Source organism: Triturus cristatus, chromosome 6 (assembly GCF_964204655.1).
Source record: "Triturus cristatus chromosome 6, aTriCri1.1, whole genome shotgun sequence".
Classification (NCBI taxonomy): domain Eukaryota; kingdom Metazoa; phylum Chordata; class Amphibia; order Caudata; family Salamandridae; genus Triturus; species Triturus cristatus.
This window is the reverse complement of record NC_140589.1, coordinates 914,935,451-914,949,795: the sequence shown is the minus strand read 5'-3', so window position 1 is coordinate 914,949,795 and position 14,345 is coordinate 914,935,451. Positions and strand designations below refer to the sequence as shown.

General features: G+C 42.1%; 1 protein-coding gene across 1 annotated transcript in view; it reads left to right on the top strand.

Moving 5' to 3' along the window:
- Positions 1-14,345, top strand: part of GRM1 (glutamate metabotropic receptor 1) — a 767,592-nt gene that overhangs the window by 307,835 nt on the left and 445,412 nt on the right. Inside the window, exon 3 of the mRNA XM_085609740.1 lies at positions 1,341-1,587. Coding sequence (XP_085465866.1) covers positions 1,341-1,587 — 247 coding nt within the window. The remainder of the gene's footprint in view (positions 1-1,340; positions 1,588-14,345) is intronic.

The window sequence follows — 14,345 nt, the reverse complement described above, 5'->3', positions numbered from 1 at the left end:
CAGCGGTTTTTCTTAGAGGAACTCTGATGATCCATTTTGAAATGGGAAATTAGTGGATCAATCAGTAATTCTAAATCAGGTTAACCAATTCCCCAGCTCATGCTGGAGTTTACGCCAGACATTTTGGCTGCTTTCAATAGCCAAAAGCTGTGGGAGAACCAAAGCAAGTCTGAGATGTTCCCGTGGATGGAATATTTCCAATTCTCCTGGTATCTCATGTTAATGGATGTTAAAAGTCACCATCTTTTGCATGATATTCTTCCAGATTTTTGTCTTTTTTAGCTGAACCAATTTTTTTTTTGCTAATGGACTCTGCGCACCTTACTCCTGCTAAACAGTGGTAAAGTGCTTGTGCTCTCTATTTAAAAAATGATAACATTGACATACCCCTGATTGACACATTTAATTTACTTATCAGCCCCTAGAATATGGTACAACAATACTCATTGTCTCACCCACTTAAAGTAGTACTGTAAAACATGTCTATAGGTCAGCCATTGCAGGTGGGCTGATGAAGGGGTGTAACTGTGACAGAGACGGAGTAGTGTCTTCCATGGTTACACCAGTGGTCCGCTCACATACAAATCAGTGGGGTGTACCATTATCTTGACAGTAAGGATACTCCATCGCCATTGCGACAGCGTATCCTTACTGCCAAGATATAAATCTGCCTTAAATCCGAAAGTAAAACTTTTCACCAGACAAACCTTGTCCCTGTTTAAAACTCGCACTCTATTGAGGCTGGCCTTAACTTTTGACTTTGCCCCAGTCCAGTACAACCAGGTGACTACTGTTGCCGCTTTATTTTTTGACACTAGTTGAACCGTCAACGTCAAATATACATAACTCCTGTTCCATTGATTGGATGTTTGTCATTTAGGCGTCATTTCATTTCTTAAAATGTACTCTATTTTTCTAATTTTGTTTGGGATTTTTCTTGTGTTCTGTTTTCTCTTTATTACTGTTTGAGTACTGCATAAATAATTTACATATTGCCTTCAACTTAAGCTTGACTACTTGTGTGACAGCTACCAGAGGGTTTAGTAGAGGTTTATTTAGTGACTTTTGTGGTTCACCCTGACAAGGATTGTGATTATTATTTGAGGTGGGTTTTCACTTCACTCAACTCCTAATTTCGAAACCAGATTATCAAAATTAACTAGCCTCTCTTAATGAGGACCATAGCTTAACCAATTCGGTTTTGTGCCCTTATTAAGAGCTTCTTTTGAACTAGGATTTAAAGGAGAAACATTTGTAAACATGTATCGATTGTAGAACCAACATTAACAGTCCATAAGATTGTTCTTTAATACCCTGCACCTCTATTTATGTGTTTGCAGGTAATGAGAGTTTGGAGGAAAATTATGTTCAGGACAGCAAGATGGGGTTTGTCATCAATGCCATTTACGCAATGGCTCATGGTCTGCACGACATGCATCTTGCCATGTGCCCCGGACATGTCGGTCTCTGTGATGCGATGAAGCCAATCGATGGCAGTAAGCTATTGGATTTCCTGATAAAGACTTCCTTCCGTGGAATTTCTGGAAAACAAGTATGGTTTGATGAAAATGGAGACTCTCCTGGCAGGTAAACGGTCACAGAACCAATTTCTTTACCCTCAAAAATTGGAAAATTCATACCTGTTCCCTCAGAGTTACAATAAACTGTTTTAATCAGAATAGACAAAAGCTGTAATGTAGTTGTTATTAGAACACTCTCTTTTGCATTGTAATGTAATACTCTGTACTGGTTCGGAAGATATTTTGGACCCAATTCTTAAGGGTCTTTGCGTATCTAGGTGATTCTAAGGTGCGGAAATAGCATCATTACGGGGGAAATTTAAGACTGTGTTTCAAACATCATGGATTTGCACTTATAGACTGATTTACTCACAATTTCATTACACAACAAGTATATTGTAAATTTAAATTTGAGTGAATCTCTTCACAGGGCATGTTTTGAGCTTTTCTGGGAGGATACACATGCTAAAGGTGGGGAACATCCAGAAACTCACAGGTTTGCAGACTGTTACCCACCCTACAAGGTGTCATATATCTACTCCTTCAGTGCAGTAGTAGATTTATTTTCAGCATTAGAAAATAGTGGGGGTGGAGGTGGGAAGCGGTTTCTTCACAGGGCAAAATAAACTGTGAAATAAAACAAAATGCTAGAAAGTGCACCTGCATTACATTGATGCTTTTGGAAAACACATTTGCTACATGTTTATGCATATAATCACTCCTGGAGAGCTGCAACAGTCACAGCTTCTCATGAATATTCCTGGAAGTCTTTGTGAATTCCAGAAAAGTCTGCAAGTTGCTTCAAAAGAAGAAATATGTATGTTTTAGTAAATTTCCACCTTCCTTTTTAAGGCTATTGTCTCAACCTTTATACTCAATTATTGTGTTGTAGTGCTAGTTTGCATGAGTATTGGTTTGGTAATGCAAATGTACTTCTTTATGACTAACTCCCTCACTCCCTTAAAATACTAATGATTTTGTTGTGACCCTAATGGCCTTTCTAGATGTTTCTATTCCATTATGAACCAAGCAGCAACAACATAAAGATGTGGATAATATGCATCCAATTCATACATTTAATTTTCATTGGCGTTTCCAGTTAATTGCAGGGTAAACTTCGCCTTGAAAATGGGTATACTTTACTGTTAAAGGTTCACCTCTGATTTGTAGCCTATAATATGTTGGGTACTGCTTAACTGAACCCCACTAAAATGCCAATAGATGTTTTTGTCCAAGTGCAGTACTCACTACTGTGTAGTTGGCCTAAGCGGCTCTTAGGTTGTCGCTAGTCAATACTAACACATTATAATTAGCACATAATGAGAGAAAGGTAAAATTGTAGGTCATTGTTAGGAACTGGGTTTCTGGTTGGCAAAGGTATGCACACTGTCCAAGCAGAAGCCACAATCTTAGTCACTATAAGCTAGATGTACACTAAAAGATAACCTGTGCTCACCTTCTGGTAGCTTGGCACAGAGATGTCAGGCGTATCTAAAAAGGCAATGTGTAAAGTATGTGTGCAACACACATACACACTGTAAGACAATGAATACACCACACAAAGGTTTATAAAAATACATTATATTATAAACAAACCAAGACCAAAATGACAAAAGTCCAATGTGTAGAAGTTGAGATATTGAATTTTAAAAGAATAAATGCAGTAAAGTGCTTAGAAGCAAGTAGCGGTAAAAAGGTTACTGTAGATCACTCTGGACTGGGGCAAAGTCAAAGTTTGTGTCAACCTCGTGGAATCACAGGCTGGCAACAGGACCCTTGTAGGCCCCAGTGAACAAAATACATTTCCTGGTCGCAAGCAGTGAGATTTGAGCACGAATGGGTCACCTGCAGTGGCCACCACCAGAGCCCGTTGAGGAGGGTGCTGCTCCCCTTGGTGACATGCTTGACATTGTTTGATGGCATGTAGAAGGAGGACCCATCAAGGAAGAGTTCTGTAGGGCACAGAGAGAGTGTTCAACCCTTGAGAGACTGAGGTAAGAGGCTGAAGCCCAAGCAGCAGGTAATGCCTCTGGTAGTCACCATATTTACCTGGAGGGCAGCCTCCTTTACAGTGAGCCTTAGGTTCCTGTGCATGGGACAACAAAGGCCTTTCTGGTTCCCCAATGCAACAGGGCCTTCCTACTGGGCCTGGCTCATGAAATTCCCATGGCAGGACTCCTGGGCCAAGATAAGACCTTTGCAAGGCTTGTCCCACACTTCTATTGGCCCAGAAACAAGACTTCCTCAGATACAGGACATTTGTGACCTGCTAGGCAAGTGGGAAGATGGGGCAAATGATTAAAGCCCCCCTTAACCCATTTCCAGTCGTTGGTACACCCTTTAAGAAGAAGGGCAACAACATTGTAGGACCTATGGATGCCTAGACTGCTTCAGGCAACAGATTTGTCCTGGCTCTGGTAGATCATGCCACTAGGTATCTAGAGGCAATCCCTCTAGGAACTGTGAGTGCACCAGCAGTGGCCAAGGCACTGATGGGGATTTTTATGTGGGTTTACCCAAGAAAGTTGTGTCTGACAGGGCATAAACTTCATGATTCCATATATGCAGTCAATGTGGAAGGAGACAGGCGTTACTTACAAGTTCTCCATCCCTTACCTTCCAAAAACCAATGGGCTTGTTGAGAGGTTCAACAAGACCCTTAAAAAGCATGGTTAAAGGACTGCCTGACGTCTTGAGGACAAGTGGGATATCCTCTTGCCATGCCTGTTGTTTACCTACAGGGAGGTACCACTGAAGGGAGTGGGCTTAAGTCTATTTGAACTTCTGTCTGGGCACCCTGTTAGAAGACCCCCAAGTTTTTCAAGGAAGGCTGGGAGCAATCTTCCAGGAAAGCTCCCCAGGATGTAGTGAGCTACATGCTGGGGGAAACATCCTTAACATTGCAGTCAGTACACCGCGATGCTGTTACATCGCGGTTGTTACAACGAACGCGATGTAACCACGTTATGCCATTACAACGCAAGTCTTTACATCGACTTGCGATAGATGGCGTGCTAACATTACAAATTGTGTAGTTTACTATCCCAACTCCTTCCCTACTCTTAAGTGGACTGGAGTTGGAATAGTAAATTACACTTTTATAATGTTAGCACGCCATCTAGCGCATGTCGATGTAAAGACTTGCGTTGTAATGGCATAGCGTGATAACATGGCAGTCGTTGTAATGACCGCGATGTAACGGCACGCGTTGTACTGAAAAGCGTTGTTACATCATACATCCACATGCTGGCCTTCAGGAGCCAAATGGCTAAGTTGTGGAAGTTAGCTTCCAACAACCTAGAAGTCAGCCAAGCTGTCATGAAGGAGTGGTTTGACAAAAATTCTACTACTCTGGATTTGCAGCCTCATCAGAAAGTGTGGGTAGTGGAGCCAGTGGAGCCTGTATCTCCACAGGACTGTTGGACTAGCCCATATGATGTTAATGAGAGAAAGGGGAAGACCACCTACCTTTTGGATCCCAGGACCCCTAGGCAACTCCACCAGGTACAGCATGTCAATCGCCTCAAGCTCCACTTTGAGGGGTCTGAGGTCACCATGCTGCTGGTGACAGATGGCGAGGAGGAAGACGAGAGCGAACCCCTCCCTGACCTCTTAGCCTGCAAGAAGAAAGATGTGTCTGTGAAGGGAGTAATCCTTTCCCTCACTCTAACTCCTATACAACAGACAGGCTGATACCAAGTGTTGGGGCAGTATTCCTCTCTGTTCTCCCTTATCACTGGGACTACCAACTTGTGTTCCCATTATGTGGACAAAGGGGACAACCTCCCTGGAACGAATAGGTCTCACAGGTTGTCAGATAAGATGAGGTCCAACATTAAGGCTGAAGTGTCCAGATTCCTGGAGTTGGGGGTGATAGAGCTCTCCAGTAGCCCCTGTGGTTTTGGTACCAAACTATGCCCCACTGGGTACCACACTGGAAATGAGTTTCTGTGTGTATTATGGAGAGCTAAATTCTGTGACGAAGACTGTTGCTCACCCCATACCCATACTAATGAGCTGATTGATCGGTTATAGGCTGCCCAGTATCACAGTACCTTTGATCTTACATCAGGGTACAGGCAGATTGCCCTAACAGAAGGAGCAAAGGAAAGGTCAGCCTTCTCCACCCCAGAGGGCCACTACCAGGTTAGAGTGATGCCCTTTGGATTAAAGAATGCCCTTTCCACCTTCCAGAGACTCGTGAACAGGTCCTTGCTGGAATGGAGGCCTTCTCCGCTGCTTATCTGGATGACATAGCTGTCTTCAGTAGCAGCTGGAAGGACCACCTCTTTCACCTCCAGGAAGTGCCTTAGGCTCTGCAACAGGCAGGCCTGACTTTCAAGGCAAGTAAATGCCAGATAGGGCAGTGGTCTTTGGTGTACTTGGGACATCTGGTGGGCAGGGGGAAGGTGCAACCCCCTTCAGGCCAAGATACAAACCATCATGGCAGGGCTGTCTCCTAAGACCCAGACTGAGGTCAGAGCATTTTTGGGCCTCACTGGGTACTATACGAGGTTTGTCAAGGGTTATGGCACAGTTGTGGCCCTCTTGACTGAACTGCCCTGGAATGTAAATTTAACAGAGGCATGCCAATATGCATTTGATTCCCTGAAGCAGGCCATGTGCACAGCTCCTGTGCTCAGAGTTCCTTCCTGTCTTCTCCAGGAAGTTTATCATGCAAACAGATGCATCAGAGCATGGCATGGGGCAGTACTATCTTCGCTTAAAAAGGAGGGCATACAGAAACCTGTAGCCTTCATCTCTGGGATGTTACTCCCCACGGAACAAAGGTGGAGTGTTATAGAAAGAGAAGCTTTTACTGTGGTTTGGGCACTGAAGGAGCTGAGGCTATTCTTGTTTGACACTCACTTTCTGATTCAGACTGACCACAGACCCCTCAGGTGGCTCATGTAAATGAGGGTTGATAATCCCACACTGTTGATGTGGTCCATTTTTCAACAGGGTATAGACTTTAGGGAGGAATAGAGACCAGGGGTAGACCACTCCAATGCTGATGGTCTATCCAGCTTTTTCTGCCTTAATGAAGAGAACTCCCTAGAGACTGGGTAGCTCTCCCCATTTTCAGCTGGGGGGGACACTTGTTAGACCCGTCGGCTTTAGGGTGGTCTTCCCCCAGTCTTTTTGCTTTTTGCCCCCACATTTTGCTAAATATTTGTGTTGGCCTTAGGACTCTGAGCACTTTACTGCTGCTAATCAGTGCTAAAGTGCATGTGCTTCTTCCCTAAACAGGTGTGTAACTAGTGTATACTCGATTAACCTATTTAATTTACTTATAAGTCCCTTGTAAGGTGGTATACCATATACCCAGGGATGGTAAGTTAAATTCTACTAGTGAGCTGCGGCACTGTTTCTCCCAGAAAAGTAGCCTTTCAAACCTGACTCAGGCTTGCCACCACTTCACATTTAAAAATACTTGCCAAGCCTCAACCCCCCTTTTAATTCCATACAAGTCACCCCTAAGGTAGGCCCTAGGTAGCCCTAAGAGCAGGGTGCTATGTAAGCAGCAGGTTGGACATGTATCTTTATGTTTCGCATGTTCAGGTAGTGACAAACAGCCTATTTCTTTTTTCCAACTTTGAGGCCTACTCCTCTTATAGGTGAGCATTGAGAATTCCTTAATACACATTTAAGCTGTAATTCCTGATCAGAAAGGAGTAGCTTTTCATGATTTATATGTTTGGAATGGTATTGATAAATTATACTTACTGGTGAAGTTGTATTTAACATTACTATTTTTGAAATGCCACTTTTAAAAAGTGAACTTTTCTCTACACTTACTGCTCTGTGTGCCTGACGGCCTGTCTCTAGTGCACGTCTGGGGTGGGTGACAGCTACACTTTGTGCATTCCATCTAGACAGCTACAACACAGGAAGGATAGGTGTGAGCGGGAACCCATCTACTTACATCTACATTCTGATGGCCTTGCCTGGGCAGGATGGAAGGGATGCACTGACACTTCACTTGAATAAGTAGTGTCCTCCCCCCCCCCCCCCCAAAAAAAAGGGATGATTTAACCCCCATAAATAATCTGGCAGACAGGACTGGGCTGCATGGGTAGCCTGTGAACCTCAGAGAGCTGCTTTGAAGTAACTCCCCAACTCCTTATCAAGGAAGATTAGAACATATAATGGCCTAAAGCAGGGTTGTGTTCTTGCTCCCTGTCTTTTTAATTTATTTTTATCAGACCTTTCTCAGCGTTTGGATGCTATTAATGGGCATGTTCCTAAGATGGGGGGGGGGGGTACAAATTAGTTACCTCCAATATGCTGATGATACTATCCTTGTGAGTCATACTCCTATTGGCCTACAAAGACGTATTACCGCCTTTGATGACTATACACAACAGAATGGCCTTGAATTGAATGTAAAAAACTAAAGTGATGAAAATTGGTGTAGTTAAACAGAAGTTTAATTTATGGAAGGCCAGAGCAGGTACAATTGATGATGTCAAGACGTATAGATACTTAGGGGTGGTGTTTGACAATCGAGGATCCTTTTAATTTTAAGGACCTAAGGGTCAAGGCTGTGACCTTCATCCATGCTTTTAAATGTCTTAAAAAATCACTGAACTGTCAATCATATGATTTTATTCTTAAAGTAATTAAAGCCAAATTATAACCAACCCTAATATATGGCCCTCCCTTTACTAGAGGGAAAGACGTGAAGGTTCTTGATCTACTGGTAGTCAAGGTCTTCAAAGCAATTTTTGGAATTGCCAATTCAGTGTGTCAAGCTGGAATAAGATTAGAGTTTGGTCTCCAGAGACAGTGCCTAGTATCAAAAGGAGCTTTTCTAAAATGTATGATCACTTTGTCCACATCAGCCCCTACATCCTTAGGGAATATTTGCTGGGAAGAAATAGATAAGTCTGCCTATGCTGCAAAATGGAGATCTTATTTTTTAACCTCTCTAAAAGACATTGGTCTGCAAATTGCACTGAAAGATCTGAAAATGCCCAATTATAAATTAATCCTAAAAAAACGTATAAAAGCTGAATCGCTTAAATTGGATAAAAATGCATTAGTAGAGAAAAATTATGCTTGGTATGTGATTAATTCATACCAAGCCCTGCGTATCCAGCCGTATCTGATTGCTTTTTTTTCAGCAAAGTTTAAAAATTTGTTTTTAAGGTTACGTATGGGAATAAATCCAACAATGGAGGGCACTCAACCTTGGATCAAGCAGTGGACAATTTCTAAATGTAGACTTTGTGGATGGCCTCAGGAGACACTAGACTAGAACATATAGTGGGTGTGCCCAAAGCTCATTAGCCTTCGACATACAGTTCTGAAACCACATTTTTTGATGAGCGGGGTCAGATCAGCTTGTCAGGCTTTAATTATGTCACTATCTGGTGATTTGATTCCGTTCATATTCCAATTGGTAAAAATGTTAATGCCAGTTGAAAAATATCTCATATAATAAGGTTGAGCTCCACTATTATAATGGTTTTCGTCCCTAATAGCTCTATTTAGTCTATATTTTATCACCAAATGATTTTGTAACAGGGTGATAACTTAAAATGTAATAATAGAAGTGTCACCGTTATAGTAATCTTTGATGCACTTTATTAATGTTTTAATATGATGGTCGTTGCAATAACTGCACATTAGCACTTTAAAATGTAACTTGTGCAAGAAAGGTACAATAGAATATTTGATGCACTTTATCATTGTTCTAATATGATGGTTGTTGCAATTATTGCACTGAAGCACTTTGAAATGCAATATGTGTAGTTGTTTGCTGTAGAAATTATTCAAGCATTCTTTTAGAGTATTTTTCTGTCATGTATAGAGAAATAGTATATTGTGCACGCTGTCACTTTAAAATGTGCAATAGTATGTTGTTGTAACTATCGATGTTCAGGGGTTGGATTTGATTTTATGGGTAATCTTTTAAATAGTACATATGATACAGTTTTTATATCATTTGAGGGGAAGATGCTTTGATTGCAATGATTTCGTTATCAATTAATTAACTTTTGAACTTTATGAGATGTGAAGACGTTGTGATTGCAATGATTTTTATTAATCAAGCAATAAAGTTTATATACGACAGTCTAAAAAAAAAAGTAACCCCCCACATCAAAAGTACTTTTAGGTGTAACTACTGACTCTCTGACCCCATCAAAGCAGTCACTACTGGACTTGTAACTGAAGCTCTGCCAGAAGCACTGCTTTGCTTCTTAAAGGACTGAACAGGGCTGCTGATCTGGAAGGTCTGCTTTTCTATTTGTTGCCCTGCTGCCTGCAGCTCTCTGACTCTGCTGAAGGAGAGTTGAACTCTGCCCTCCCTCCAAGTGATCTCTAGGGGCTTGTTGGCATGCCTCCTGTTGCTTGAGCCTCAGGGAAATCAAATTCTCTACCCCTGCTCCTGTGCCTGGCCTACTGGACGTGGGCCAGATACTTGAAACACAGATTTTGTCACATCTCCTATCTGTGTGTAACAGAACCGGTGCATTGACCAGTTGTGGGAGTAAAATCTGGCACATCGCATCAGAACCAGCGCTTTGCTTCCTGAGAACGATGCATCAGACAGTGTATCACCACTGCTGCAGCTTGGTGAGATCGACGCATTCCCTTGATTGCGTGGTAGAATCCAGCGCATTGCTTGACACCTCTCGACTCCAGCAATCGTCTTCAGAACTGACGCATCACCTTCACTATTATCTATATTTCCACACTCAGGGCAGACCACCACCCCGAGTGCGGACATAAAGATAGCACTCGTAAATGCCCTTTGTGAATTCTCAAAGTCGTAAACATAGATGTTTGGTCAAAGTTAGGCCAAACGTTTAATTTTACCTTTGGGCCCTTGGAGTCCCCATTGTAGTGTCCATGTTCGTAGCACTCATAGCACTTCACATGCTAAGTCTGCTGATTTTTATCAGGGTAGTTTTTCTTCTGGTGGCCAGATTGGGAATGAGAATCAGACCCTTTCCCCTGTGACTTGGTTTTGGGTCCTGAAGATAACTCCTTCTTACCCTGCCTTCTTCTGATGGGAACCTTGACCACCCTATTGGGAGTCATCCCAGGTGCTTTCTTGGATACTCTGGTGCTGACCGAGATGTCCGCCCCCTTAGCAAGCTTTCAGGGATCAATAAGTTTACTATCCACTAGTTGTTGGTGCAGCTCTGTTAAACAAATATCAAGCATGTGCTCCTTTAAATAAAGTTGTACAGCTCTGAATAATCATCTAGTTTTCTGCTCCTCGACCAGCCCTTCAGTGCCTTACCAGCATAGTCCAAGCAGTCTACCCAGCTCTGTGTGGATATCGTATGACTGGCCCTGAACCTTTGTCGTATTTCCCAGGAGTCAGCCTAAACTTACTGGTCAAGATGTCCTTCATAGCTGTGTAACGTGTCTGGTCCCCCACCTCTAGTGTGAGAAGAGTGTCCCTCCCCATGTATTTCCTTTGACTACTTCCCCAGAACACCTCTGGCACATTGTGCCACTCCATTGGCTGCAGATTAATTGTTCACGTCACCCCCACCACATAGTTAGGCACTAAGTCCTTGGGTATTCTGACCCTTGACTCATGTGAAGACACTGCAGGTATGCTGCCACCATTACTTTTGCTGGACCCTATTTGCAGGGCTCTGATATCCAACTCTCTGTGGTTGAGCTCATGGGTAAGTTTCCTCTCCTCCAGAGACATCCTCCTCTCCTCTAGAGTTTGTCCCTTTTCTAGCTTTAACTTGGCAAGCTCCAGCTTTAACTTTCTCTCCTGCCTCCTGATTGCCAGCTCCTCTGGGGACAGGTTCCTGGAGGAAATGCTGCTCCCTGGTCTGGGACCCACTACTGTTCCTGGCAAGTTGTTGACGCCCTCTACAGGCAGGTCCAGAGTCACAGCAGGTTCCAGAATCAGCTCCTCCTCCTCCTCAGGAATTTCCCGTTCCTCATCTAGATTGTCATCACCTGCAACCTGGGACTTTGCCCAGGCCCTCAAAGCTTTCTGCAGCCCCATCTTCCAGGTGAAGTCTCTCATTGAGACCTGAAAATCTTTGCAAAAAATCTTCATCTGAACCACAGTGTGACACTCAAGCCTGGCCAGATCCAACATCCAAAACCTTCAGGTGCAGGTGAATTTGCAGGCGTGGCTTCTCGAGAGTGACACATAATTTAGCAACAAAAATCAAAAGGTCAATCAGGGAGAATCTTTAAAAATCAAAATGGTCTAAGTATAGAGTTGTAGTGAACCATTTGTTACTATATGGTAATGCACAAACACAAGTTCTATCCTCACCGCTGATCACCAAAGTTAGAAACTGGGTTTCGGGTTGGCAAAGGTATGCACCCTGTCCAAGCAGAAGCTACAATCCTTGTCAGAGTTAGCTAGATACACACTAAAAGATAACCTGCGCTCACCATATGATAGCCTGGCACAGAGCGGTCAGGTTTATTTGAAAAGGTAATGTGTAAAGTATATTTGCAACACGCACACACACACACCAATACACACACAGTAACACAATGAATTCACCACAAAAAGACTTCACACAAGTTTATAAAAATAGATTATTGTATTATAAACAAAACAAGACCAAAATGACAAAAATCCAATGTATAGAAGTTGAGATATTAAATAAAAAGAAAATCCAGTGAAGCTCTTAGAAGAAGGTAGTGCTAAAAAGGTTACTTTAGGTCACGCTGGACTGGGGCAAAATCAAAGGTTGAGTCAACCTCATGGAAGCGCAGGCCAGTTACAATACCCAAGCAAGCCCAGGTGAACAAAATACCTTTCCTTGTTGCAAGCAACAAGGTGCATCAATCTTCTCCACGCAGTGAAGGTGATGCGTCAATTTTGAAGACGGGTGCCGGAGTCAAAAGGCGTCAAGCAATGCGCAGGATTTTGCCAGTCAGTCAAGTGGATTTGTCGATCTCACCAAGCTATTGTGGCAGCGATGCATTGTACGATGTGTTGATCTCAGGAGGGGAGGCACAGTGCTGGCTCTGATGCAATGCACTGATTTAACTCCCACAACTGAGTGGATGCGCCAGTTCTGTTACACACAGACAGGAGATGCGTTGAAATCCATGTTGCAAGTATCTGGGCCACTTCCAGTGAGCCAGGCAAAGGAGCTGGGGTAGAGACTTTGATTTTCAAAAGTCTCAAACAACAGGAGGCTTTCCAACAAACCCTTGGACATCGCTTGGAGATAAGGCAGAGTCCAGCTCTCCTTCAGCAGAGTCAGGGGGCAGCAGGAAGCAGGGCAACAAACAGAAATGCAGGGTTTGCAGAACAGCAGTCCAGTTGAGACCCTTAGGTAGCACAGTAGTTCTTCTGGTAGAGCTTCAATTACAAGTACAGTAGTGTCTGATTTGATGGGGTTAGAGACCCAGTACTTATACCCAAACGCGCCTTTGATTTGGAGAGTGACTTCAAAGCAGCTCTTTGGAGTGCACAGGTTCCCCTTTCAGCCCAGTCCTGTCTTCCAGGCTATCCTTGGGGGAGGAGATGTGGGGTGGGGTAAATTGGCCCTTTGTGTGGAAAGGTTGAGAGAAAAAAATAGATATTCATTTTTCCTGTCATAAGAATTGATTACATTGCAATTTTAGATATTATGTTTCACAGTAGAAATGTAATCTATTACTAGGGAGAAGATATAATACAGAAAATAAATATATGAGGTATATATCAGGGTAGATTGGGTTTGTCCTCAATGTCTACAATGTATTTGTGTGTTAAAAGGAGGTAGCAGGAGCCCCTAATAATACTCAATTTGTGGGTAAAGTTACATGCGCCCTGTTCAATTTATGGTAATGGCATTCTCCTTACCACCAAGCTAAGAAGGAAACATTTTATTTATCTTTCCAATATTTAAAGGTAACATTTGAATTATCTTTCCAATATTTAAAATGTTGTTGAAATTCAACAACAAGCAAAAGATAAACTGTGTAGACATTAAATGAACAATCAGTAAATTTTCTGATAAACTAACTACAAATATATCCACAACACTGAACTGTATATTGGTACAAAATATACAGTTAATGTGATAACAAACTTTATGCCAGAAATCTGAAATATATTTGCAGAAGGGGAGCATATGTTTTAATTCACCATCAAGTTCATTACATCACCAACAATTAGTTTGCAAAGTAGGATGAGTTTTATGCAAATAATCTGGTATAAATAACAATCTATTGTGTATAAGAAACATGCATTTTCTCTAGACTTGACAATGCAAGATGATTAATACAATTTTCACCAAACCTATAGAGAAAAATGTAGGAGGCATGAGATATTATTAAATCTTGCTACCAAAGTAATTCATTTAAAAAGTTCGATCCATCTGCTTTTATGGCTAAGGAGGCCTTTAGGACTGTAGCGAGGGTTTGCAAAAAATGATTATCTTGTCTATCTGGTGATAAAGTGTATTTATTCCTATACGATGCTGTTAGATTAAATATTTCTAGAGCATCCAAAAAAGGAATTACTGTGTCACCTGAGGAGAGCTGAATAAACCAAATAAGACCTTTAAGTTTTCAGGTAGGTCAGTATATAGATTTGTGATGTATTTTACTTATTTGTTTATACCATATAGCAGAATTAAGGAAGGCAACTCTATCTTTCTGGTGAGATAATACAAGGGGTTGAAACAAGCTAGACATTTGGTGTAGATCAGTGAGTAGTTTTTTTGTGAACTGTAAAAATTATATAAAAGTAAACAGATTAATGAAGGCCTTTTGCAAGTCTAGCCACAGTGGTGAAAAATAATTATTAGATTCCGAAAGCCAAATGGATGATGCTTGTATTGGTAACCTTTAGGGAGCAAAATAAAATCTGGGAAATTGACTCCA